The following is a 26,589-nucleotide window of genomic DNA, read 5'->3' on the forward strand; positions in this document are numbered from 1 at the left end:
ATGGATTCACCAAGGGGAAGTCGTGCCTGACTAACCTAATTGCCTTCTATGATGAGGGGCTCTGTGGATGAGGGGAAAGCAGTGGATGTATTATTCCTTGACTTTAGCAAAGCTTTTGATACGGTCTCCCACAGTATTCTTGCCGCCAAGTTAAAGAAGTATGGGCTGGATGAATGGACTGTAAGGTGGATAGAAAGCTGGCTAGATCATCAGGCTCAACGGGTAGTGATCAATGGCTCCATGTCTAGTTGGCAGCCGGTTTCGAGCGGAGTGCCCCAGGGGTCGGTCCTGGGGCCAGTTTTGTTTAATGTCTTTATTAATGATCTGGAGGATGGTGTGGACTGCACTCTCAGCAAGTTTGCAGATGACACTAAACTGGGAGGCGTGGTAGATACACTAGAGGGTAGGGATCGGATACAGAGGGACCTAGACAAATTAGAGGATTGGGCCAAAAAAAACCTGATGAGATTCAACAAGGACAAGTGCAGAGTCCTGCACTTAGGATGGAAGAATCCCATGCACAGGTACAGAGTAGGGACCGAATGGCTAGGTAGCAGTTCTGCAGAAAAGGACCTAGGGGTCACAGTGGACGAGAAGCTGGATATGAGTCAACAGTGTGCTCTTGTTGCCAAGAAGGCTAACAGCATTTTGGGCTGTATAAGTAGGGGCATTGCCAGCAGATCGAGGGACGTGATCGTTCCCCTCTATTCGACATTGGTGAGGCCTCATCTGGAGTACTGTGTCCAATTTTGGGCCCCACACTACAAGAAGGATGTGGAAAAATTGGAAAGAGTCCAGCGGAGGGCAACAAAAATGATTAGGGGTCTGGAGCACATGACTTATGAGGAGAGGCTGAGGGAACTGGGATTGTTTAGTCTACAGAAGAGAAGAATGAGGAGGGGATTTGATAGCTGCTTTCAACTACCTGAGGGGGGGTTCCAAAGAGGATGGAGCTCGGCTGTTCTCAGTGGTGGCAGATTTCAGAACAAGGAGCAATGGTCTCAAGTTGCAGTGGGGGAGGTCTAGGTTGGATATTAGGAAACACTATTTCACTAGGAGGGTGGTGAAGCACTGGAATGCGTTACCTAAGGAGGTGGTGGAATCTCCGTCCTTAGGGGTTTTTAAGGCCCAGCTTGACAAAGCCCTGGCTGGGATGATTTAGTTGGGAATTGGTCCTGCTTTGAGCAGGGGGTTGGACTAGATGACCTCCTGAGTTCCCTTCCAACCCTGATATTCTATGATTCTATGATTCTTCAACAAAAAAAACTTCAAAAATAGACTTCAAAGAGAAACTGCAGAGCTACAATTCATCTGCAAACTTAAGACCATTAATCTGGGCTTGAATAGGGACTGGGAGTGGCTGACTCACTACAGAAGCAATTTTCCCTCTCTTGGTATTGCTGCCACCACATCAATTATTGGGAGCGAACCACATCCACCCTGACTGAACTGGCCTTGTCAACACTGGTTCTCCACTTGTAAGGTAACTTCCTCCTCTTCATGTGCCAGTATATCTATGCCTGTATCTGTAACTTTCACTCCATGCATCTGAAGAAGTGGTTTTTTACCCACGAAAGCTTATGCCCAAATAAATCTGTTAGTCGTCAAAGAGGAGGCTGCAGTTCCTGGAGCGAGAGGGACCACAGGGTGAGACAGGGTGGGTGAAGACAAAATATCCCATTTCCCCTTTGAGAGAGAAGGTTGTGAGGCTGTAATGTTCCAGCAGCCTCTGCTTTCTCCTGACCTCCACCTCCACTTTGGCCACATAAGATATCCTGTGAAGTTCTTGTTTAAAAACAAACAAACCCTGTGACTGCATTATTAAAACAGAATCTCGGATGCCCTAATCAACAGGGGTAGAGGCCGAGCAGCCAACACATCAGTGTCTGGGGCTTGAATCAGGACTGTTCAAGGAAGACTTGAGAAGTTTGCTCCTATAACAGCCCGTGATAAATCACCTGTAGATGGAAGCACCGGCAAGTTTTCTGGCTCCTGACAATGTCATACCCAGAATTAGCCAGCAGAGGGCACCAGCAAAACACTACCGTGAGACCACTTCTTGCCTAGATGTGCCGTTAACTCTATTTGCCCATCAATTTGTGGGGCGTTTGCTTATGTAGGTATTTAACGCTAATCTTTTTCTGTATCTATAGGAGACTAGAGCCCTGAGTATGTAGTTTCCATGATTCAGTTAGGCTGGGGAAAAAATTAATTTGACTGGCCTTATAATTGCCAAAGTGGCAGTACAACTGCCCAACAGGCATACAGTACCTGGCACAATAATACCTAGAGCTTTTCCTCTGGAAAACACTTTGCAAACAGTCTTTACGGCTGCTCACATGTGGGAAGTGACTGGAGTGTAAGTGTTTGCAGGATTCGGGGGTTAACTTGCAATTCGGTTCAGAATCAAGTGGCACTCTGCATGACAGCAGAGCGCATAGAATGACTGAATAATCCAACTGTACATAAGAATCGGATCAAATTAATTATGCTGTTGATATACCAAGAAATAGCCCTCTGCTCTACTTTCAAAGATGAGACACACTGCAACTAGATAAGAAACATAGTGCCTTTATGACAAGTGTGTGAGTTCTACCATGGTTCATATATCGTCCCTGGATGGAAGTACTCATGGTATCTTTGAAAACCTATATCCACTAATGAGATGCTAATCCAGGGCCTGATCCAAAGCCTAATGAAGTAAATGGAAAGGTTTCCTTTGACTGCAGTGGCTTTGGCTCAAGCTTTGGATGGTGCTGCTGTATCGTTCCTGCATGTGCCACTACTGGAAGGCAGTGAGCTAAGGAAAGGTGTCACAGTGCATTGGCCAGGGCTGATGCCAGCTGCATTAGAGCAGAGGCAGAATGGGTACAGCAATTATTTTATTAGCTCAGTTTAAAACATGAGGCAGTAACTAGCGCTGACACTCTGTGCTCATATCAATGCCTTTCATGTCAAGATCTTTATATACGTTAAGGCTCATAATGACCCTATGAGGTAGATGAGTATTGTACCCATCTAGCAGGTATGTACACTGAGGCACAGAGAGATTTAAATGATTGCCTAAGTCATTGTCAAAGCCAGGAACACAATTGTGATGTCCTGACTCCAACTCTCCTACTTTAACCATTAGATATGCTGTCTCCTTTGACTGATGTTGTTTGTAGTGTTGTGGTAGCCATGTTGGCTCCAGGATATTAGAGACAAAGTGGATGAGGTAATATCTTGTATTGGATCAACTTCTGTTGGAGAAAGAGGCAAGTTTTTGAGTTACAAATGACCTGAAGAAGAGCTCTGTGTAGCCCAAAAGCTTGTCTCTTTCACCAACAGAAGTTGGCCCAATACAAGATATTACCTCACTCACCTTGTGTCTCCATTGACTGAGTCATTTAAAAAATGGCACTAACTATTCTGATGACATCTATCCTGATTGGTTAAACATCACCAAAAGGTGAAAGCCCAAACATTACAAACGGTCAATCTCCTCTTTGCAGATACACTTGTATTTGTATTTTTGCGTGTGTGTTTGAATCCCAGGTGCAAACCTGGGTACCTGCATCTCTAGCTACCTAACTGCAGCTGTCAAAAGAGAGGTCGCACCTCAGCCCTTCTTAAAAAATGTACCCTTTATGCTGTCAAGTGGGAAATGATGTATCACATGCGATCACAAATATCTTTACAGTGGGCCTTTATTCCCCTATAGCCTGCCAACCAGGAGGAATGGGAAGTGTTTGTAGCAAAAGATTGTCACACACGGCCTGGCTTAAGTGACTATTTTTTACATTTAGTCTGATTAGAAAATCAAATGCTACATTCCTGTTTTACATGGTAAGGGACAAATCCTGGTCTCTTTGTTGGATTAAGGTGGAAGAAGATGTAAGGAGCTTTCTTGATCACCACCATAGCGCAGACGCAGGATTTCTCATCAGTGATTAAGAGCTCTAAGAGGTGGGCCCAGCTAACATTCCCATTCCTTGCACCCTGGCCCAAAGGGACTCTGATGAGCCGGCAGGGGTTAGGCATGGCTAGACCTTCCAGCTGGCATGCGCTGATCAGGGAATCTGAACATAAGAACAGCCATACTGGGTCAGACCAAAGGTCCATCTAACCCAGTATCCTGTCTTCCAACAGTGGCCACTGCCAGGTCCCCCAGAGGGAATGAACAGAACAGGTAATCATCAAGTCGCCATATCGCCCATTCCTAGCTTCTGGCAAACAGAGGCTAGGGACACCATCCCTGCCCATCCTGGCTAATAGCCATTGATGGACCTGTCCTCCATGAATTTATCTAGTTCTTTTTTGTATATATATAATCTGCTGCTCCAATAAGGTACACCTGACAGTGTACTGATCCCACATGTTCCAATAGCAGGGTAACTAGAAGCCCGCACCATTCCACTCCCTTTGACAATTGCCCCAGAAAAGGGGGTGATCTCATTCAAAGTTTTTAAAAAATAAGAAAAAGTGATGCATGACAGCAGGAGATGGAGCAATCCCCTTGTAAGCCTGGGTGTGAACTCACCTGCTTCTGGGGTTGTGTAAATAAAGGGCGCACTCCATCCACTCCAATAGCTTTTGGCAAGAATTAATCGGCATCTCACTTGAAACTCATACTCTGTGTTCGACTCCAGGCTGTACTCTGTGTGTGGCCCTCTTGTCACATTTATGTCCCATTCTTTCATCTAAAATTGACAAACAATATAACTTTCCAAGCTGTACTAACTAGCCTCATGAAATTAGACATCCGTTCAACAACATGTACTGGAACTATTAATGATGCTATAACAATCCCTGCCCAAGTGCCCTAGCCCTGAGGGAGTAGGCACCTGCTTCCCCAGAGCTCCTAGGAGTGCAGGATCAGTGTGGGCACTGCACTGTGCCCAGGGCCGGCGCTTCCACTAGGCGACCCTAGGCGGTCGCCTAGGCCGGCAGATTTTGGGGGGCGGCATTTTGCCGCTCTCGGCAGCAATTCGGCGGCGGGGGTTCTTCCGCTCCATGTCTTCAGGGCGCTTCGGCGGCAGGTCCTTCACTCGCTCCGGGACCCGCCGCCGAAGCGCCCCGAAGACGCGGAGTGGAAGGACCCCCGCCGCCGAATGCTCTGAGGAGGAGCGCTGCTGCCTAGGGTGGCAAAAACCCTGGTGCCACTCCTGACCATGCCTTAGCCTAGGGCTGTGTTCGTGGCCAGCTCCTCATGCGAATGTGGAGGGGGGTGTGGCCATGGCCCTGCCTCCTCCTTATCTGTACTGGCCGGGTTTGCACCTCTGGGGGTGTCAGGAGGAAGCAGTGCTCCCCCAAATGGAGGGATTGGGATTGTGCCCTGTCCCTCTGGCAGGGTGTGAGGGGTGGAGGAAATTCTCCACATTGACTGTGCAAAAGGGCCAGGGTCTATCAGGAGCGGGGCACAATTGAGTCCTAAGCAGCTGATATTAAATCGACCTACAAAAGCAGCCTCATCTCTTAGGGATTTTCTGCATGGGACATTCTACCAGTCTGATGGTGTGAATTTCATCCGCAATAGTTATAGCGGTATAACTCCCCTGGCGGACACTCTTATTCTGGTATGAGTGGCTTTTCTAGCTCAGTTTGTCACTTTGGACGTGACTTAAATTAAACGGTAGCACTGGGAAATATCTTGAATATTGCGTTAATTTTCTTTTGCGTAGTATAGGGTTTATCTAAAGAATTCTGCAAGTACAGCGGTAAATTATTTTGAGTTACAAAGCAATGCAAGTCTGCATGCGGCAGTGAGTGGGTGTTACTGAATAGCTCAGTTGGAGCCTCTCCCTTCCAAATCACCGGTTTGAATCCAGCCTAAGTCACAAATGCCCTAATGTTGTTAGACTCTCAAACAGCCATGAGATTACTATGTGAAGTGACTAGGTGGTCTCAGTCCAGGTATGAGTGGACAAGTCCACCGCACAAAACCAACGTCACTAATTGACTCCTGGTAGGAGTTTCAGTGGAAAAGCTTAGAGTAACCCTCAGAGGAGGTGTCTCCAGGTTGGTTTTGATGCACTCAGATAGGAGAGTGCAAAGAAGCTTGCGCTGTCCTGCTACTGCTGTACCTGTCTGAATAAACAGAAGACTTCAGTCTCCAGGATTAGTAGCCTTGCACCTTTCACAAGAATTTAGTTCATTTTAAAATGTTTTAAAAACAACCCCCCAAATACCCTTGTCGTTATGGTGCTATTATGTCCGTAGGGAGTATATGCAATCGCTTGCAAATCCTTGTTTCGTAGACGTTCTCCTCTCCTTACTTGAATACAGCAAATGACTGCATGAAAAACCAAATACCAGAGAACTGGTATCAATAACCTAGCCCAGTGATCTTTCACGCAGGGCCCAATCCTGCTCCCACTGAAGGTAGTGGGAGTTTTGCCATTGACGTCAATGGGAACAGCAGCAGGCCCATGTTATGTAGTTGAGAAAGGGTTGCCTCACATGCCAAGTTTGGTCTGCCAGTGCTTTGTATCTCTCTTCACAATAAACGTTCTCCATGGATGTTTGCTTTTTCCAGTGGAGTATGGTTCTCGGTGCTGAACTGTCTGTAGTTTCAACATTGGTGATAACCGGTGTGGCTGGTATCACTAGAAGAGAGACAAAAGAATGGTGAATCTATTCTGAGCCCATGAAGAAAATGGTGCCAGTCTATCACGGTTAGGCTCTGCTATAATGATTTTTTAATATACTGTACTGCAGAAGACATCTGTTCTCTCCTGAGAAAAATATATCTTGATTTTTCAGTTTAACCTGTTAAAAAGCCCCATCAGAGAACAATCGCTGGACAATTTCACTGTCAGTTAAAGATAACTTCCCATTAATCAGTTTTATACTTTCATTAATGTACGCTGGGAATTTAATGTTGGAACTAATAGACCGGCAGTATGAGACTTGCTAATTGAAACGTACTACCAAATCACAGGCTCTGTGAGCCTCAATATTAAATCCAGCACATCACAAAAAACTAAGGAGAGAGCATAGTGACCAGTGAAAGAATATTGATGGAAAATACTACAGACCAATTTGAAAAGAACACATAAGAGAGGGCCATAAGACAGTGTATCGAAATGTACATCAGCAGCTGTTTCCCTAATGTTAAACAGTACTCAATGTGTAATTTGTCACCAATGTTCTCAGAAAACTTCAGTACTGCACATCCATCTAGATGTAGATGTAGATTTTATCACTTTGGTTAGGGTTTTTTTTAGTTCATACATATTACAACCTGCCTTCAAAGCCATTACTGAATTACCATATATTACCTAAATCCTCAAGGTTAACTTGCAGATGATCCGAATGTGCTGTGCCTAGGTCATTTTTGGCTTGGACCCAAATAGAATACAGTTTGCCTCCTTGTAATTTGCTCAATGAAATGTTGATTGCTGCATTCGAAGGAAATGCTTTCTCCTCACCTGTCTGTAAACTAAAAAAGCAAAAAGCACCGGGGTAAATTCCGGGCCCCATTCAAGTCAATGGGAATTTTGTCATTGACTTCAATGAAGCGAGGAAAGAAACAGCACAAAAGCCAGTTTAAACCAATATAATTTAAAAACAAAAATCCCCGAGAATGGGGATGGTAGGGCCACCACATTGTTACAACAGTTTTGTCAGTCTTATCTCCTGCAGCAAATGCAGCCCAGCAACTCATTTAAGATTAGTGGTATGATAATAAGTTGATCCTCCTGCACTGTGGCAGTCTCCTGCATCCCCGAACAACCCACAATTGGTCATCCAGACCTAATAGGATGACTGTCGGGCTAGTGATGCCACCTCTTTCCTTAGCAATATATACCATTGCCAAATTGATGCTGATGTAGTAACGGCTTTTCCTACTACTTCATTGCATCATAATCCCATTATTTCTCATTTTGCCATCCATGTCCAGAATTCTAAACAAAAAGAAAGATGGTGATTTCTCATTCACAGGATTTTTTTTGTGAATCATACGGACCATGTTGTTTTTTCTGAATAAAATAGAATCTGGTGTATTCAGTTTTTGTGGATCTACTTAGAAAGGTCCAAATTGACAGGTGAGAACTAAGCAATGAGGAAGAATTCTGCAGTAAACACTACAGTGTTTCAGCATTTATTTAAATTGTTGCTTTACTATCTCAAGACATTGTGGTAGATTATAGCATCTCAGGACCTCTTCAAGGGCTGGTTAAACAACTTGATACTATCTCTGGACATTGGGTCTTTACTGACAAATAGAAACATACATGCCATACATTTGAGGGTGGGAGGTTTACTCAGTATTTCCTTCCCTTTCCACGCCTCCCTTCTGTTTCTGACTTGCCTATTTCTCACTTTCCAATACACTGTTTTTTTGATTAATCTGCGGGAAGTCCGTTTTCTCTCTGCTGTTAAGTTTCATAAGTATGTGTATGCTATTGAAAGAGGATGGAACTTCAGAGGGCTGGGTTCAATTCCTGGCTGTGCCACAAACTTCCTGGGTGACCTAAAGCAAGTTACTTAACCTCTCTGTGCTTCATCTGTAAAATGGGGATATTATTTTCCTCTTCATCTTTTATCTGTCTTGTCTGTTTAGATTGTAAGGTCTTTAGGGCAGCTATCTCTTGCTATGTTCATGTCTACACTATATTTGGAGGTGTGATTACAACTTGGGTAGGCATACTCATTCTAGCTTTAATCTAGCTAGCACAGCTAAAAAGAGCAGTGAAGACACAGTGGCATGGACTCCAGAGCTGGCTGTACAAGCCTGCCTGGAACTCTGGGTACGTACTAATGTTGCTAGCCTGCAACGCTGACTGTGCCACCGTGTCTTCACTGCTCTTATTACCTGTGCTAGCTAGAGTAAAGATACAGTGCAGATATGTGCACCAGAGCTGCAACTGCCCCTCCAATTGCAGTGTAGCTATACTGTGTTTGTACAGTTCCTAGCACAATGGGGCCCTGATCTTGTTGGGAAGGCTAAGTGTTACAGATAATTAATGCTGTCTAGCACCTCCCAACAGAACATGTGGCCCTTTTTTCCCCACTGCACTACTCCAGTTTACAGAGGGATAAATCCATGGAGTTCTACGAGCATGAGATACAAGTAATGTAACACAGTGATGGCTCAGGCCCATTGAGTAGAAAGCTGGCTTTTGTTTTACATTCTCAGTTTAGGTTTGACTGGAAACAAATCCTCGACTACTAGCTAAATAGCCAGGGCTGGCCTTACCATGAGGCGAACTGAGGCGGCAGCCTCAGGTGCCAGACTGTGGGGGGGGGACACACCACTAGGACACAGAGTGTAGAAAATTGTGTCTGCTGCTGGTGCATATGTATTCTCTCTGCTCTAGATGCACAGAGATGGTGGATGCTGTGCTGGAGGAAGGAGGGCACAAGAGACATAACAGGCAGGCAGGAGAAAAGGTGAGAGGGAATAACAGAAAGCAGTGGGAGCTGCAGGGAGAGAGAGGAGGAGGAGCCTCTTATGTACCTCTCTAGCACCCCCAGGAGCCTGGACTGATTAACACCAGCTTCTCAGGGAGCTTCCTGTTTCCTGCTGCTTCCCTGAACCCACTTGAGGAGAACAGACAGTCAACTGAAGTAGTAGGAGCCAGGTAGGCCCTTAAGATGCTGATATCTTCCCTCACTCAGGCCCTGCTACCAGCCTGCTTATTTGTCCCCTTCAATTGAGTGTTGAGAGCCGCTATAGCGGGCACAGAACAGCAGTCATGAGTGAAAGAAGAAAACGCCCCTCTGGGGCAGCATTCAGAAAAAGAAAGAAAGCAAAGGAAGCTTTTCTATCTAAGCAGGAAGGAGCTCTCCTGAGATACATAGACACAGATGTTCACGGTGAGCCCTCCGGCCCCAGTGAGGATGTGAGTGGTGAGGTGATGCCTGATCTTCCAGTTAGTCAGAGTACAGGTGACCTGGCAGCAACTGCAGCATCCATATCTCCATCTCAAATGGATGTAACCATGCACATTCCTGAAGAAAAGTGTAGATCAGAAAAGGGTGTGGTGGAGGCGCAAGAAACAGCTGCTGCTGAGTTTAGTTCCTTAAGTCTAGATGATCCAGGACTGTGGACCCACTTCAGCAGTAGCCTGAGGGACTTCCTTGTACTGCGTGGACCACAGCAAGTGAAAAACTTCATGTTCCCCAAAGACAATGAAAATAGAAGTTTCCATCCAACACATTACTGGCGTGAAATCCCCAATGGTGACAAAGTGGAGAGGCCATGGCTTACGTACTCAAAAACCCAGAATGCTACATAGTGTTTTTGTTGCAAACTCTTCCAGTCTAATGTTCCAGCCACATTGGGTTCTACAGGAACAAAGGACTGGAAAAATCTGGCTAGAAATCTGGCATGCCATGAGAAGGCAGCAAATCACCAGAGAGCATTCCATAGGTGGAAAGAGCTTGAGATGAGACAAAGGTTAAAGGCCACCATAGATGATCAACATCAAGAGAAGATTGCATCAGAGTCTCATTACTGGCAAAATGTTCTGAAAAGGCTCATTGCCATTGTGAGAATGCTTGTTACCCAAAACCTAGCACGGTGTGGCACTTCAGATCAGCTGTATGTGCCAAACAATGGAAACTTCCTTAAAATTGTGGAGCTGATGGCTGAGTTTGATGCTGTACTCCAGGAGCAAGAAATGTACACACACCACTACCTTGGAAAAACAATTCAAAAGGAGATCATACAGTTACTGGCAACAAAAGTCAAACAGAAGATTGTGGCAGATCTGAAGTCAGCAAGATATTACTCTGTTATTCTGGACTGCACACCTGACATCAGCCATACGGAACAAATGACTTTAATGGAGCATTTTGTAACAACAACAGAACCTAGTGAAAATGTCCCTGCAATGGTGACTGTCAGACAGCATTTTCTAGAATTTATTGACATTGATGATACTACAAGAGCTGGTTTGACAAACGTGCTTCTTAAAAAGCTGGAAGATACGGGAATTGCGATAGCTGACATGAGAAGCCAGGGCTACAATAATGGTGCCAACATGAGAGGAAAGAACAGAGGAGTGCAGACACAGATCCAAGAGTTAAACCCTCGAGCTTTTTTTGTCCCATGCAGTTCTCATTCATTGAACTTGGTGTTCAGTGATGCAGCATCAGCTTCTAGTGAGGCTGCTGAATTTTTTAATGTAATTCGAAGCATCTATGTATTTTTCTCTGCATCAACTCATCGATGGCAAATTTTGAAGCAACATCTGGGAACATCCTCTCTGACATTGAAACCGCTGAGTGCCACATGATGGGAAAGTCGAGTGGAGGCAATAAAGCCTATCAAACACCAAATTGGGAAGATAGATGATGCCAGAGTTGCCATTATGGAGGATAATGCTATGACAGGAACTGTTCGTGGGAGAACAGTGGCAGAGGGAAATGGAATCACCAGAAACATACATAACTTCTAATTTCTGTGTGGCTTAGTGTTGTGGCATGACATACTGTTTGAAATAAATGTTGTAAGCAAGAAACTCCAAGGTGTTGACCTTGATATATCTGGAGCAATGTAACAACTGGACAAAGCAAAGTCATACCTACAGTCTTACCGGTCAGATGAGGGATTTCAAAACGTTCTGAAGAGTGCACAGAAGTTGGCAGAGGAACTTCACACTGAAGCTATTTTCCCACCCATTCAAGAATACAAGAGTCACCGAAGAAGAAGATATTTTGATTGTGAGGCACAGGATAATCCCATAAGAGACCCCAAACAACAATTCAAAGTTGAATTCTTTAACCAGGTGCTAGATTGTGCAATACAGTCAGTTGAAGAACGTTTCATGCAGTTCAAGGAACACAGCAGTATATTAGGGATGTTGTATGATATTCCAAAACTCCTCACTATACCTGAAGAAGACCTACACCAGTAATGATAACATGCGCGATATTGATGCAAGTGATTTAGGTGATAAACTGAAAGCCCTTTCAAGTTACATTTCAGCAGGATCAACTAGGGTAACCAGACATCCCGATAATGATCCCTGGTCGGGACGCAATTTGTCCTGATATTTTGCTCCACAGGCAGCACTCGGTTTTTTTTTTGCTCCGCCGGCAGACCCCCCCTGCCCTGATGTCCCGATATTTTGTTCCTCTCATCTGGTCACCCTAGGATCAACTCCAAAGGCTGTTCTGGAATATATGTGCACAAATAAGATGAGCACCCTCTTTCTAAATGCTTTTGTTGCTCTGTGCATACTTCTAACATTTCCTGTAACAGTTGCCAGTGGAGAACGCAGCTTCTCCAAGCTGAAGTTAATAAAAACACATCTACGCTCCACAATGACACAGGAGAGGCTGGTCGGCCTTGAAACCATCTCAATAGAGCATGAGCTGGCCCAGACTGTGGACCTTCAGGAAGCAGTTCAAATCTTTGCAACCAAGAAGGCTCGGAAAGCACCACTTTGATTATTCAAACAGATAAAAATGCCAGTGTTTACTATGCAGACAAGAAAAGTTACATTTGCTGTTCAGGCGTTTGAAAGTTAAGTGTTACTTAAAATTTTTGAACAAGGCATTTTAAGTTGTTAGTTCTCCTTTATTGGGGTAGGTAACAGAGCAGTACCATGAGAGGAGTAGAACAGGAAGAAGGCAGAATTGAGACCTTTCAAAGTTTGGGCCCAATCGAGGGGGTATGGGGGCGCAGGTGCTTGAGGCGGCCAACGGAAAGGAGCGGCACGTCCGGCTCTTCAGCGGCAATTCGGCGGTGGGTCCTTCAGTCCCTCTTGGAGGGAAGGACCTGCTGCCAAAGTGCCGCCGAAGAATGAAGCAGCGGTGGTAGAAGTGTTGATCGCGGCATTTCCCTTCCCCCCCCCCGCCGCTTGGAGTGGCAAAAATGCTGGAGCTGGCCCTGTGGGGGCATCATTTGATCTCCCCGCCTCAGGTGCCAGAATGTTGTGGACCAGCCCTGTAAATAGCACTGATTAGACAAGTAATAACAACACTGTGTGGAAACCTAGGTCTTAAAAGATTTAAATCCTAAATACCACCTCATTTGCGTTAAGTGAGAGCTAGCCATGTACACTTGGGAGTTCACCTGAAGAGATCTGTAAGGCGGTGTTCTAGAAAGTGTAAGTAGGACACTCTGTCTTTCCAGTCATCAAAACTAGAGCATTTGTATAATCGTGCTTGGCTTGTGGCTGCTGTTACTCTGACCACATATGTTTAGACCGCATAGTCATACTGGTACTTCAGGTTACAAGAGCTCCCCAGTCTTAACCATTGCCACCAATTAACCTAGGTTGTTCTGGTGTGTTCTTTCCATACCATTAGCACCTTTACCACAAAGCACACTAGCAAGTGAGAGAATCAGTGAGATCATAGAATATCAGGGTTGGAAGGTACCTCAGGAGTTTCATCTAGTCTAACCCCCTGCTCAAAGCAGGGCCAATCCCCAGACACATTTTTGCCCCAGATTCCTAAATAGCCCCCTCAAGGATTGAATTTACAACCTTGAGTTTAGCAGGCCAATGCTCAAACCACTGAGCTATCCCTCCCCTCATTAGTGTGTAAGGCAGTGGTTCCCAAACTGGGGTTCACAAACCACCGAGCTATCCTCTCCCCCCCAGATCCTCTTGGTCTTATTCCTTTCAAATGCTCAGAGCCACATTCTAAGCCATGCAGAGAGCCTCTACTTCAATTGTTCTTGGTTTTCAACTAAACACAGCAAGAAGCTGTCCTGGCAGGACTTACCTCTTCAGGTAGAGAATGTAATTAGTACTTATGTAGGTGTACTTCCCTGCGTCCCAAGCACAAGTCAGGTGGTCTGAATGTTCATAAATGACACAAGTTAAATTGGTTGGACTGTCCGGTGGATCTACAAAGATAGATTATATGCAAATGTATGTCAGTTCAGTAGTTAATGGGCAGCTCATCCAATGACTGGACATTTAGACATTTGAAACTAATGTCCTCTAGAACCTAAACATAGGGGTCTATATCTCTGAACAGAAGTTACAAAGACGTGCTGCATTTTACCCATAATTGTTTGATACCAGAATCAGATGATTGTGTTATTCTGTGGCTTTCCATAGTGGGTTTTAGCTGAGATTTTAAAGTACTCCACTAGTATTAATTAAATTAATCTTCCACTGGGCTGGGATGCTGGAACTCATTGTCCCAAGGATGGAGCTTGCAGGCTGCAGGCAGGGCATTCCTGGCACCTCCGCAATTCACTTTCTGCCAGAAACACACTTAAAATGTGAACCTGACCACATTAGAAAATCTTACTAGATGCCTCCCGTTGCCCAAGCTAATGACGAACTGTCCAACTGAACTATGAAATCCAGGGCCTTAGCTGACAGTCCAGAGATCCTTCGCTCAGTCTTAAAGCTACAGGCACCAGGGAAATGTAGTGTGTTTGCTCCTCTAATTTAGAATGTTAATGAGCCAATTTAAGCCATGTCAGTGTGTGACCAGATACCACGTGGATGGGCATCTTGGCATTTATTTGTTACAAAGATTTATCACCTCTGTGGGGTAGATCAGTATTATTTTACAGATGGGTACAGTGAGAAAGGTAGGCATGAAGGGGCAGGGGATAGCCTGTCAAATGCTCATAGGCGGTGGCCAAGGACCTGAAAGCAAAGACTGCCCAAACTCTATTAATCCCAGGCCAGATGTGTGACTTCCAGCACACTCAAGCACACTGGTGGTAAATCTGGCTGTACTGCTATCTTACGGCAGCTCTCCTGCCAGCAGAAGTGTTTATGTGGCTGCTGTAGTGAGGGGCTCTGGAGTGGGGGGAGGGATTTAATGTTACACAGAACAGCGTTAAAACTTTTGCAGCCATGTCTGCATAAAATGCACAGATTTGGAAAGGAAACCATCTGATTTCAGGTGATCAGGGGAGGGGGACACCCTGACATTAGCCCCCCTTTCTCCCTGCACAGCAAGCAGGAGTCTCTGGGAGCAGCTCCAAGGCAGAGGGCAGGAGCAGCACATGGCAGTTGGGAGAGGGACAGCTGAACTGCTGGCAATTGGTAGCCTGCTGGGCGGCTGCAGCACAGGGAACTTAGGGGAGTGGGGAGCTGATGGGGGGCTGCCCGTCCACCCTGGTTCCAAGCCCCCACCAGCTAGCTGCAACGGGCTGCTCTTCCTGCAAGCAGTGGGCAAAGCAGGCAGCTGCCAAACGACTTAGAAGGGAGCATTGCACAACTTTAAACGAGCATGTTCCCTAATTGCTCAGCAACGAAACAACATGAACAGGGACAACCTTAAGTGAGGAGTTACTGTACCTGTGCACAGCCACATGACAGAACATGCACTGAAGTTGCTACTAATGACGCATATCCGCTGAATCCAGTTACAACATACCTTGCTGGTTAACTACAATCTAAGTTTAATTACTAATAAGACCCCAAACCTTTTATTGTTAAATAAATAAAATAAAAATGGAAGTTTCACTTTTCAACTGGAAAATATACCAGCACTGCTTTTGTGTGATTTTTTTTTTGGGTGCGGCATCTAAAAACATTAAAAGATTTAATACTGTAAATCCGAAAATAGTATTTTGGGGGCTGCAGGCTAACACTGTCTAGGAAGGAATAACAGTTTATACCATCTTAAATGGGATGAAGTAGAATTAGTGGAAAAACCATCATACATACAGCAAATTACTTACGTCCTGCAAAAAATTGTGTTCCACATACTATCATATCTGCAGCTTTGCTGGGACACTTGGCATAACATAGGACGATGGAATATGGTTTTCTGAAATCATGAAGCTGAAGTTGCACTGTAGTTTTGTTTATTGTTGTTAATAATTTGTCTTCTATATGAGTATTATTTAGCATCATGTATAACTTTGCCATTTGACAGTTTACCGTAGAGTGGCAATTGATAGAAATGTTCAAACCCATCTGAATGACTGGAGCTGGTTCTATCCACACGTATCCAGAGCAGTGAACGTTTGAGACGCCTGTGAAAGCATAAATTGATTAAAATAAGGCTCGGATTGCTTATTGAAATAGAAGCAGCTAATGTTTCAGTTATGCAGCATATTTGGCTGCACTTCTTTTTGACTAGTCAAACGATTCTAGTGGATGCTGCTTAAAACCAGACCTTAATGAACGACGTCAGCCCTAAATCCAACAATTGTCCCTGGTTTCTGCAGTGCTCTGCATCCGGGAACTTCTATACCAGAGGTCTCACATGCGGCCCGCGGAGCTCTTCCCTGCGGCCCGCCAAGCTCCCCGCGCGCCCCCCCCCCCGAGTTATTTTATGTGGCAGCTAAGCTCCCTGCTCCCCAATGTTTGGGGCCAGGTCTCTCCCCCGGCCCCGCCTTCCACCCCCACGCATCTCCCCCGAGTGGCCCCCGGGCTCACTTGCTGCCCCTTCACTGCCCCCGAGCCTGCAGCTCATGCTGACTCCACTCCGCTCTGCCGGCTTCCGGCATCACCTGCTGCCGCAGGGTCCTAGTGCCTCCTCCACTATGGCCAGGGCAGGCTGCCCTTCCCCTGCCCTTCTGCCCTAGTCCTGAGCCTCTCCGATGCCCCAAACTCCTCATCCACGGCCCTCACCCCTGCAGAGCAAGGGTGGAGTGGTGGTGCAGCGCAGTGCAGTGGGGGGGCTTTAACAGAAGTAAATCTAACTAAGTGCGTGTTTTGTCCTTTGAGTGAGGTGCATTACTGTTGGTGGCGCTTAGCACTTTCCAGGAGGGAGGGGGGAGGAGCAGGGAGCCGCGCGCTCATGGGAGAAGGTGGAGAAGAGATGGGGCAGGGGCGGTGCCTCATGGAAGGGGTGGAGTGGGGGCGGGGCCGGGGGCGGCGAGGGTGGGGTGTCAGTGATGCGGCCCTCGGGCCAATGCACTAGTCCTCATGTGGCCCTTGTGGTCATTTGCGTTTGAGACCCCTGTTCTATACCCACTTCAGGTATAGTTTAAATAATGGAGACATCTACTGATTTTAGTTATGAACCTCCATTGCAAAGCACTTTGAGATCTACTGATGAAAAGCATTATATAGGAGCTAGGTGTTGCTTTTGTTAAAATGAATAAGGCCATCAGTATAATATTCCTTGTATTATTTATTTTGATACTAAATGTAATCTGTTTTACCCTGCACTTGCAGTTTGTTTGCCACAGATTTTTGCATTGAGACTGTGTGAGAAATACATATTTAAGAACATAAGATCATAAGAACGGCCATACTGGGGCAGACCAAAGGTCCATCTAGTCCAGTATCCTGTCTTCCGACAGGGGCCAATGCCAGGTGCCTCAGAGGGAATGAACAGAACAGGTAATCATCAAGTGAACCATCCCCTGTTGCCCATTCCCAGCTTCTGGCAAACAGAGGTTAGGGATACCGTCCCTGCCCATCCTGGCTAATAGCCATTGATGGACCTAGCCTCCATTAATTTATCTAGTTCTTTTTTTGAACCCTGTTATAGTCTTGGCCTTCACAACATCCTCTGGCAAAGAGTTCCATAGGTTGACTGTGCATTCTGTGAAGAAATACTTCCTTTTGTTTGTTTCTATCAAAAGGATCAGCAGTGAAATAGTTTATGATGAAAATTTACGATCTTATGACAATTTGTCATTAGCACCTGATTGGGATTAATGGGTATTACTCGGCATTCATGTTTAGTGGGATGTGTACTAGATTGCCATCACACTATCGGAGCAGAAATGGAGTAGGGGGGAAGGTCTGAAATCATGTCGCCATTGAAGTCCATGGGAGTTTTGCCACTGAAGTCAGTGCAGCCAGGATTTTACATGTGGGTGCATGTACACACGCAAAGCTATTGATAGCTAATGAAAGCTTAGAGTTAAGATCACAGTGTCATGCTAAGGGGAAGATTTCGGTGGCCGTGGAATCCAGGAGTACAGAAGCCCTGCCTTCCATACCCTCTAAAACAAAGATACTGAATGGAGTAAGGGCAGTACTGGTACTGAGTATGTGGTCTATCATACATCCTGTACTACACTGACTGGTTCATTGTGGGCATGAAGCCAAGGTTCCATCTGTGTGGGAGGGGGGGAAACAGTGACTTGATACACACTGTTCTCCCTTCTGCACAGCTCTTGCTGGTACAGGTCATGGTGCAGAGATTAAGGGGTGCCTCATCCCCAATGCCCCCACATTCTCCTGTGAGGGCACATAGAAACTGGCCCTATGAAATGTCAGCGGTATGCAGTAATAACTCATATAGGAATCACCTGACTTCACAAATTTCAGACTGTGCTTTAATAATAACTAGAGGGAGATAACCTTTTATAAACGGATCTGAGCTAAAGCAAATGTAAGTGGATTAAGGCAGCTCCACAATAGAAGCACAAGGGCCCCTTATGATCAGATTACAGCTCTGCACCAGAGATGACAAATTTAGCTTCTGAGCGATATCAGATGTGATCTGTTCTTCCTGGAAAGGTGTGACTGCATTGAAACCTCTGATTTCTAAGATATGCAATAAAACGAGGCATATCTATATGTCTGTAGGTGTCAAACAGCTAATAGAAGCCCCCAAAATAGTTTATCTGTTCATCTTTCACTTTATGCTTGGCTGTTTATCAGCTCTGTGTTCCATTATGTTAGCTGAAATGTATTGATTTCTCTAAGGCCTGGTCTACACTACGAGTTTAGGTCGACTTTAGCAGCGTTAAATCGACTTAAGCCTGGACACGTTTACACTACGAAGCCCTTTCTGTCGACTTAAAGGGCCCTTTAAACCGGTTTCCTAACACCACCTCGACAAGGGGATTAGCGATAAAATCGACCTTAGGGGGTCGGAATTGGGCTAGTGTGGACGGAATTCGACATTACTGGCCTCCGGGAGCTATCCCACAGTGCTTCATTGTGACCGCTCTGGACAGCACTCTCATCTCAGATGCACTGGCCAGGTAGACAGGAAAAGCCCCGCGAACGTTTGAATTTCATTTCCTGTTTGCTCAGCGTGGAGAGCACAGGTGACCATGCAGAGCCCATCAGCACAGGTAACCGTGATGGAGTCCCAGTCCCAGTCCCAGGATCGCAGAAGAGCTCCAGCCTGGACCGAACGGGAGGTACAGGATCTGATCGCCATCTGGGGAGATGAAGCAGTGCTCGCCGAACTCCGAAACAGTAAAAGAAACGGCAAAACATTAGAAAAGATCTCCAAGGCCATGAAGGACAGAGGCCATAACAGGGACGCGCGGCAGTGCCGCGTGAAAATTAAGGAGCTAAGGCAAGCCTACCACAAAGTCAGAGACGCAAACGGAAGGTCCGGGGCAGAGCCGCAAACATGCCGCTACTACGCGGAGCTGCATGCCATTCTAGGGGGTGCAGCCACCACTAGCCCAAGCGTGTTCTATGAGTCCCTCTCTGCAAACGGGGAAGCGGGTTCGGCGGACGAGGAAGATGAGGATGGAGAGAACATAGATAGCTCACAGCAGCAAGGAAGCGGAGAAACCAGTTACCCCAACAGCCAGGATATGTTTGTCACCCTGGACCTGGAAACAGTAACCCCCGAACTGACCCAAGACCCTGAGGGCACACAGGGGACCTCTGGTGAGTGTACCTTTGTAAATATTACACATGGCTTAAAAACAAGCGTGTTTAATGATTAATGATTAATTTGCCCTGGCAATCGCGGCCAGTACAGCTACTGGAAAAGTCTGTTAACGTGTATGGGGATGGAGCGGAAATCCTCCAGGGACATCTCTAGAAAGCTCTCCTTCATGTAATCCCAAAGCCTTTGCAAAAGGTTTCTGGGGAGGGCTGCCTTATCCCGTCCGCCATGGTAGGACACTTTACCACGCCAGGCCAGTAGCACGTAGTCTGGAATCATTGCATAACAAAGCATGGCAGCGTATGGTCCCGGTGTTTGCTGGCATGCAGACAACATCCATTCCTTATCACTCTTTGTTATCCTCAGGAGAGTGATATCATTCACGGTCACCTGGTTAAAATGGGGCAATTTTATTAAGGGGACATTCAGAGGTGCCCCTTCCTGGTCTGCTGAACAGAAATATTCCCCGCTGTTAACCACGCGGTGGGGGGGAGGGTTGAAGTGACCATCCCAGAGAATTGGGTGTGAGGGGGAGGGGAGTTAGTTGGGTTTGTGCTGCATGTTAAACCTGAAATCGCAGCCCCTCCTTTTACATTGCAAACCCATTTTAAATGGCACGGGTGCTTGGTATGGGAAATGAGGGCAGAACTGTTTGAAACCATCCCCACATGTTAAGAAGGTTAAAAAAGCCCAAAGACTATATGTCTTACCATGGCTGCCTGCAAGCTGAAATCTGTGTCCTGGCACTGCGTGAGTGATCTCTCACACCAAACCAGGAGACTCTCAATATAAGAGGAAAAATGCGACCTTGTAACGAAAGCACATGTGCTGTGTGATGTTGTGAACAGCAAAATCTAACGTGAAAGAGTCTACCCATTGTTCTCTAAAATGTATCTTTTTTAACAACCTCTCCCTTCTCCACCAGCTGCAAATCTTACTCCTTCGCAGAGGCTAGTGAATATTCGAAGAAGGAAGCGAAGGACGCGTGACGAAATGTTTACTGAACTTCAGACTGCCTCCCACGCTGACAGAGCACAGCTGAATGCGTGGAGGCAGTCAATGACTGATTTTAAAAAAGCCCAATATGAGCGAGAGGAGAGGTGGCGTGCTGAATCGCGGGCTGAAGAGGAGAAGTTGCGTGCTGAAACGCGGGCTGAAGAGGAGAGGTGGCGTCAACTTGTAATCAGAAAGCAAGAGTCGATGCTCCGGCTGCTGGAGCATCAAAGTGATATGCTCCTGCGTATGGTTGAGCTGCAGGAAAGGCAGCAGGAGCAGAGACCGCCGCTACAGCCCCTCTGTAACCAGCAGCCATCCTCCCCAAGTCCCATTGCCTCCTCACCCAGACGCCCAAGAACACGGTGGGGGGGCCTTCGGCCACCCACTCACTCCACCCTAGATGATTTCCATAGCAATAAGTTTTAAAGTTTTAAATTGGAGTGTGTCCTTTTCCTTCCCTCCTCCCCCACCCATCCCGGGCTACCTTTCCAATTATCCCCCTAGTTGTGTGCTGAATTAATAAAGAATGCATGAATGTGAAGCAACAATGACTTTATTGCCTCTGCAAGTGGTGCTCGAAGGGGGGAGGGTAGTGGGGGAGGGTGGGGTGGTTGGTTTGCAGGGAAGTAGAGTTAACAGGGTGGTGGGGGAGGGGCAGAGGGTTCATCAAGGAGCAACAAACAGAAGTTTCACTCCGTAGCCTGGCCAGTCACAAAACTGGTTTTCAACGCTTCTCTGATGCGCACCGCGCCCTGCTGTGCTCCTCTAACCGCCCTGGTGTCTGGCTGCGCGTAATCAGCGGCCAGGCGATTTGCCTCAACCTCCCACCCCGCCATAAATGTCTCCCCCTTACTTTCACATATATTGTGGAGCGCACAGCAAGTAGCAATAACAATGGGGAGATTCTTTTCGTTAAGGTCTGAGCGAGTCAGTAAGCTGCGCCAGCGCGCTTTTAAACGGCCAAATGCACATTCCACCACCATTCGGCACTTGCTCAGCCTGTAGTTGAACAGGTCCTGACTGCTGTCCAGGCTGCCTGTGTATGGCTTCATGAGCCATGGCATTAAGGGGTAGGCTGGGTCCCCAAGGATCACGATAGGCATTTCAACATCCCCAACTGTTATTTTCTGGTCTGGGAAGAAAGTCCCTTCCTCCAGCTTTCGAAACAGAAGAGACTGCCTGAAGACGCGAGCATCATGTACTCTTCCCGGCCAGCCCACGTTGATGTCGGTGAAACGTCCCTTGTGATCCACCAGGGCTTGCAGCAGCATTGAAAAGTACCCCTTGCGGTTTATGTAGTCGGTGGCTTGGTGCGCCGGTGCCAAGATAGGGATATGGGTTCCGTCTATCGCCCCACCACAGTTTGGGAATCCCATTGCAGCAAAGCCATCCACTATGGTCTGCACGTTTCCCAGAGTCACTACCCTTGATATCACCAGGTCTCTCATTGCCCTGGCAACTTGGATCACAGCAGCCCCCACAGTAGATTTGCCCACTCCAAATTGATTCCCGACTGACCGGTAGCTGTCTGGCGTTGCAAGCTTCCACAGGGCTATCGCCACTCGCTTCTCCACTGTGAGGGCTGCTCTCATCCTGGTATTCTGGCGCTTCAGGGCAGGGGAAAGCAAGTCACAAAGTTCCATGAAAGTGCCCTTACGCATGCGAAAGTTTCGCAGCCACTGGGCATCGTCCCAGACCTGCAACACGATGCGGTCCCACCACTCTGTGCTTGTTTCCCGGGCCCAGAATCGGCGGTCCACGGCATGAACCTGCCCCAGTAACACCAAGATTTCCACATTGCTGGGGCCTGTGCCTTGTGAGAGGTCCATGTCAATTTCCTCATCACTATCGTCGCCGCGCTGCAATCGCCTCCTCCTCAGCTGGTCCTGGTTTGGCTTTGGCATGTCCAGGAGGCTCTGCATGTTTTCCAGGACAATGCGCGTGGTGTTCATAGTGCTCAGAATTGCCGCGGTGATCTGAGCGGGCTCCATGATCCCAGTGCTGGCTATGGCGTCTGGTCTGAAAAAAGGCGCGAAAGTAGTATCTGACGGACCAGGGGAAGAAGGGAGGGAGGGAGAGAGGGAGGGAGGGGCGAGTGACACCGCGTACAGGTACAGGGAATTAAAATCAAGAAAGGTGGCTTTGCATCAGGGAGAAACACAAACAACTGTCACACAGAATGCCCCCCCCCCAAAGATTGAACTCAAAAGCCTGGGTTTAGCAGGAGGGAGGGGGGAAGCAAATGAATGGAGAATAAATCTATTTTTTACATCTTAAGACGACGGCGCAGCATGACTGATAGCCCTTGGCATTTTCTGGGTGCTTGGCAGCAAATACTGGGCGCTTGGCAGTAAGCCTTCAGGTCTATTGCACGATCTGATGCCCACTGCAGTATGACAACGATGGATACCAGTCGTAATATACTATCTTCTGCCCAAAAGGCAAGGGGTTGCTGCTGTATAGCAATGTTGCCCCATCCTGCGAATAATACATCTGATAACCATCATCATCAAGGCAAGGGGGCTGGTGCAATGCAGCCCCACGGCTGCCAGCCCCATGTCTGCCAGCACCCAGATAGCCCTCGGCCTCTTCTGGGTGCTTAGCAGACAATATTGGGCACTTGGCAGAAAATAGCATACTACGACTGATAACCATCATTGTCTGCCCGGGTGCCCATGATCGACAGCCACTGCAGTACGATGACGACGGTTACCAGTTGTAATATACCATCTTCTACCAAAAGGCAAGGGGCTGGTGCAATGCAGCCCTACGGCTGCCAGCCCCACAGCTGCCAGCACCCAGATCGCCAATGAAGGCTACCAGTCATGCTGCACCGTCTACCGCCAAAAGGCAGTAAGCTGCTGCTGCTGTTTAGCAATGCAGTCCCACGTTTGCCGGCACCCGGAAGAGATATGGTGACGGTGAGCTGAGCTGAGCGGGCTCAATGCTTGGCGTGGTATGTTGTCTGCACAGGTAACCCAGGTAAAAAGGCGCGAATCTATTGTCTGCCGTTGCTGTGACGGCGGGGGAGGGGCCTGACGCAATGTACCCAGAACCCCTCGCGGCACTGCTTTGCATCATCCGGGCATTGCGATCTCAACCCATAATTCCAATGGGCGCCGGAGGCTCCGGGAACTGTGGGATAGGTACCATAGTGCAATGCGCCGGAAGTCGACGCTAGCCTCGGTACTGTGGACGCGGTCCGCCGACTTCATGCACTTAGAGCATTTTAGGTGGGGACACACACAATCGGCTGCATACAACCGGTTTCTATAAAACCGGCTTCTATAAATCCGACCTAATTCTGTAGTGTAGACATAGCCTAAGATACAAAACTATACTAACAATTGTTCCTGAATTCAGCACTAAGAAGTGGTGAGACGGAAGACAGACTATACCTCTGTAAATCCAGCTGAAGAGTATATGGAGTGCCACTGCCACTTTAAATCTAACCATGGCCTGATTGATTCGTGGCCGATGTCAGTGGGAAAGCATGGCCTCTGAAAAAATGAAATTAATATTAGACCTTTCTCACAATAAACAATGCAACGTTGAGACCAGGTTCTAAGACAAAACAAAACTAATAACATGAGAGGCCAGTATCAGAACCTCAAATACACAAATGTCATTGGTCCTGCTAGTTCCTGGATCTGTACACACTGCTATAGCTCTGGTCCTACCTCACTTCCAGACGTACAGAAGGGCCTCAGGCTAGTTTCCAGATCCACAGCAGCAAAAATTGAACATGTTGGCCACAGTAGGATGAATCTTTAGATGCTGCTAAATACAGTGGACCAAACTCATGACTGGTGCAATTCCATTGAAGTTAATAGAGGTGTGAATTTGGCGAGGCGTTGTTTAGAGCTGGGCAGAGGAGGCAATATTCAGAGATCTGAGTTCCAGGGCTAGGGTTTGCTAGAGAGGAAAGTATACAGAAGCTATAATGTGGAATCTTAGATCTTTAATGGTGAGTACCTAAAGTAGATATGGCCTGATTTTCAGAAGCGCGGACCACCCACAGCTCCTGTTTTTATCTGGCTCCTTTCTGTCAGTTAGAGAAAAGGAAAATGACTTGCTGTAAGGTGGAGCCCTTGGTTAATTTGCCTACTGGTTATGACTTTCTTTCTCATTTTTCTATTTCTTTTCTTTATTCTGCTTTGTTTTGAAGATAGACTTTGACTTCTTAAGAAAGATGTCACATCTACCGCAAATTCACTTGAGTACTTTTTACTTAGTACTTTCCTGTGACACTTTCTGGCACGTTCTGATGGTGAAGGGGATTTTTACTCCCAGTAATCTTCAGACACCCACATTCCCTTTGGTAGGGAGACAGTGATTTTTACCCCTCCTACTCCTGACCTATTGTGCAGGAGCCATCAGACTCTAGAAGATTTAGATTAAGCCTCTGAAGTGCCTAGTAATTTTGGGTGTCTCTTGGAACCCAACTTGAAACACCTTTAAAGTGGCCAAAGGGTGGGTACTCGGCACTTTCTCCAAATCAGGCCCCTTTAAAGTAGTCTCAAAGCTGAGCACCCAAATTCACTAGTCACTTTTGAAAATCTTGACCTTAAGCCTCACTGCAACCTGATTGCTCTAGATCAGTTTTCCCCAGACTGTGGGCATGCCTCCCTAGCGGGGCACAGAGGAACGTTCAGGGGGGTTGTGATGGGAACTGGGCCAGCCCCTATGGGGAGTGGGAAGGGAGTGCCCCCTCAGTTCCAACCTGCCCCCAGTCTCTTCTCCAGCGCTCCAGCCCCACCCCCAATCAAGGTCCCGTGTCGGGTCCTGGCCCCGGCCTTGGACCCTGGCTGCAGCTCCCACTTCTGGCTCTGGCCCCACTCCTGGCTGCGGCTCCACTCCTGGCTCCGCACACAGCCGCGGGACCAGTCCTGGCCTCGGCTCCCAATCCTGGACCTGGCTCCCGGTGTGTGTGTGTGTGTGTGTGTGTGTGCGCGCGGACAGATTTCATTACGGATAAGGGGAGCATGACATAAAAAGTTTGGGGACCACTGCTCTAGTTACATCTCTGCCAGCATTTGCAGGGACTTGGAATTTTGAGGCTTGTAAAGATCTAGAGGTTTGATGTCCAGTCCCATGGAGGAAGAAATAGACTGGGCCTGGAAATATATCAGTGTTCTGAAGAGAGAGGCAATTCACTATGTACCCACATTCTTCTCATGAATTCATGACATACATGGATTTTGGATAAACTTATTTTCTTGGTAAAGTCATCCAGAGACATCACTTCCTTGTAGGCCACTGGTATTCACCACTTTAAGAGCTTGAATCTGAACTTGCTTAGAAACAAAAGGAATAGGTGCAAAAATGTGCTGCGTCCGTCTGTGCCCTAAGGGCATCAGAGCTTACACCAGGTACTGCTATCTGGCATGGGAGCGGATCTGGCTCTGAGCTGGGTGTGTTATTCCAGGGTTACTGTATTCGGTAAACTCAGCACCATCCAGGTGATGTGAAATTTCAGAATGGCAGGAGGCCAGGCTCCATCCTCATTAAGCCCTTCTCTCTATCCACAGCTACTCCTCACCCAGTGCTATTTCCTATCTCCTCTCTTTGGAGTCTAATCGGAAGGCTGATCAATGGCCTGCAAGCCCTCCCCTCACATTCATTCCAGGTCTTCAAGGACAAGGTTACTGCCCCTTTACTGTGCATCTAAAAGGCATGCTGAGTAGAGGCCTCCTTATCCCCTCTTTTCAGGGGGTTGTCTGATAAGAAAGCTGCCTCCCAATCCTGGGAAGGTCTTCTAAGGATGGGGGGTGTTTGGAAGACTCTCTTCCCTTTATCAGGCAGCAGTGTGGCAGGAAACTTCTGCATTCCTGGCTCCTGGCTGTAGAGTGATGCTGGGAGTTGTCAGCAGCAGTAGTACATTGCTTCCTGCCCCATTTGGATGATGGAAATGGGTGGCTTCCAGCTCCCTGGAAGACTTTTTGTAGGATGGCAAGAAACAGAGCTACCAGAATACCCTCCTCCCTCCCATCTCCTCACTCCAAGCACTGAAGGGGCTAACTGCTGTTACTTTGAAGGTTCCCAGCAGGGAGGGAAGGGGACAGTCCCCCAAAGTCAAGACAAGAAGGAAGGGGGAATGGAGCTGTTCCATGGATGATTTCAGACATATGG

The 26,589-nt window shown here is 47.1% G+C and overlaps 1 protein-coding gene across 1 annotated transcript in view; it reads right to left on the minus strand.

Annotated features, from left to right (window-relative positions):
* LOC112115978 (interleukin-23 receptor) overlaps positions 1 to 26,589 on the minus strand; it is a 65,478-nt gene that overhangs the window by 22,745 nt on the left and 16,144 nt on the right. The window contains 7 exon segments of the mRNA XM_026655646.1: positions 4,523 to 4,682; positions 6,442 to 6,587; positions 7,263 to 7,423; positions 13,669 to 13,792; positions 15,599 to 15,895; positions 23,856 to 23,922; positions 23,924 to 23,957. Of these exon segments, the coding sequence (XP_026511431.1) occupies positions 4,523 to 4,682; positions 6,442 to 6,587; positions 7,263 to 7,423; positions 13,669 to 13,792; positions 15,599 to 15,895; positions 23,856 to 23,922; positions 23,924 to 23,957 (989 nt within the window).

This window comes from Terrapene carolina, unplaced genomic scaffold (genome assembly GCF_002925995.2).
Source record: "Terrapene carolina triunguis isolate 2854851 unplaced genomic scaffold, T_m_triunguis-2.0 Scaffold210, whole genome shotgun sequence".
NCBI lineage: Eukaryota > Metazoa > Chordata > Testudines > Emydidae > Terrapene > Terrapene triunguis.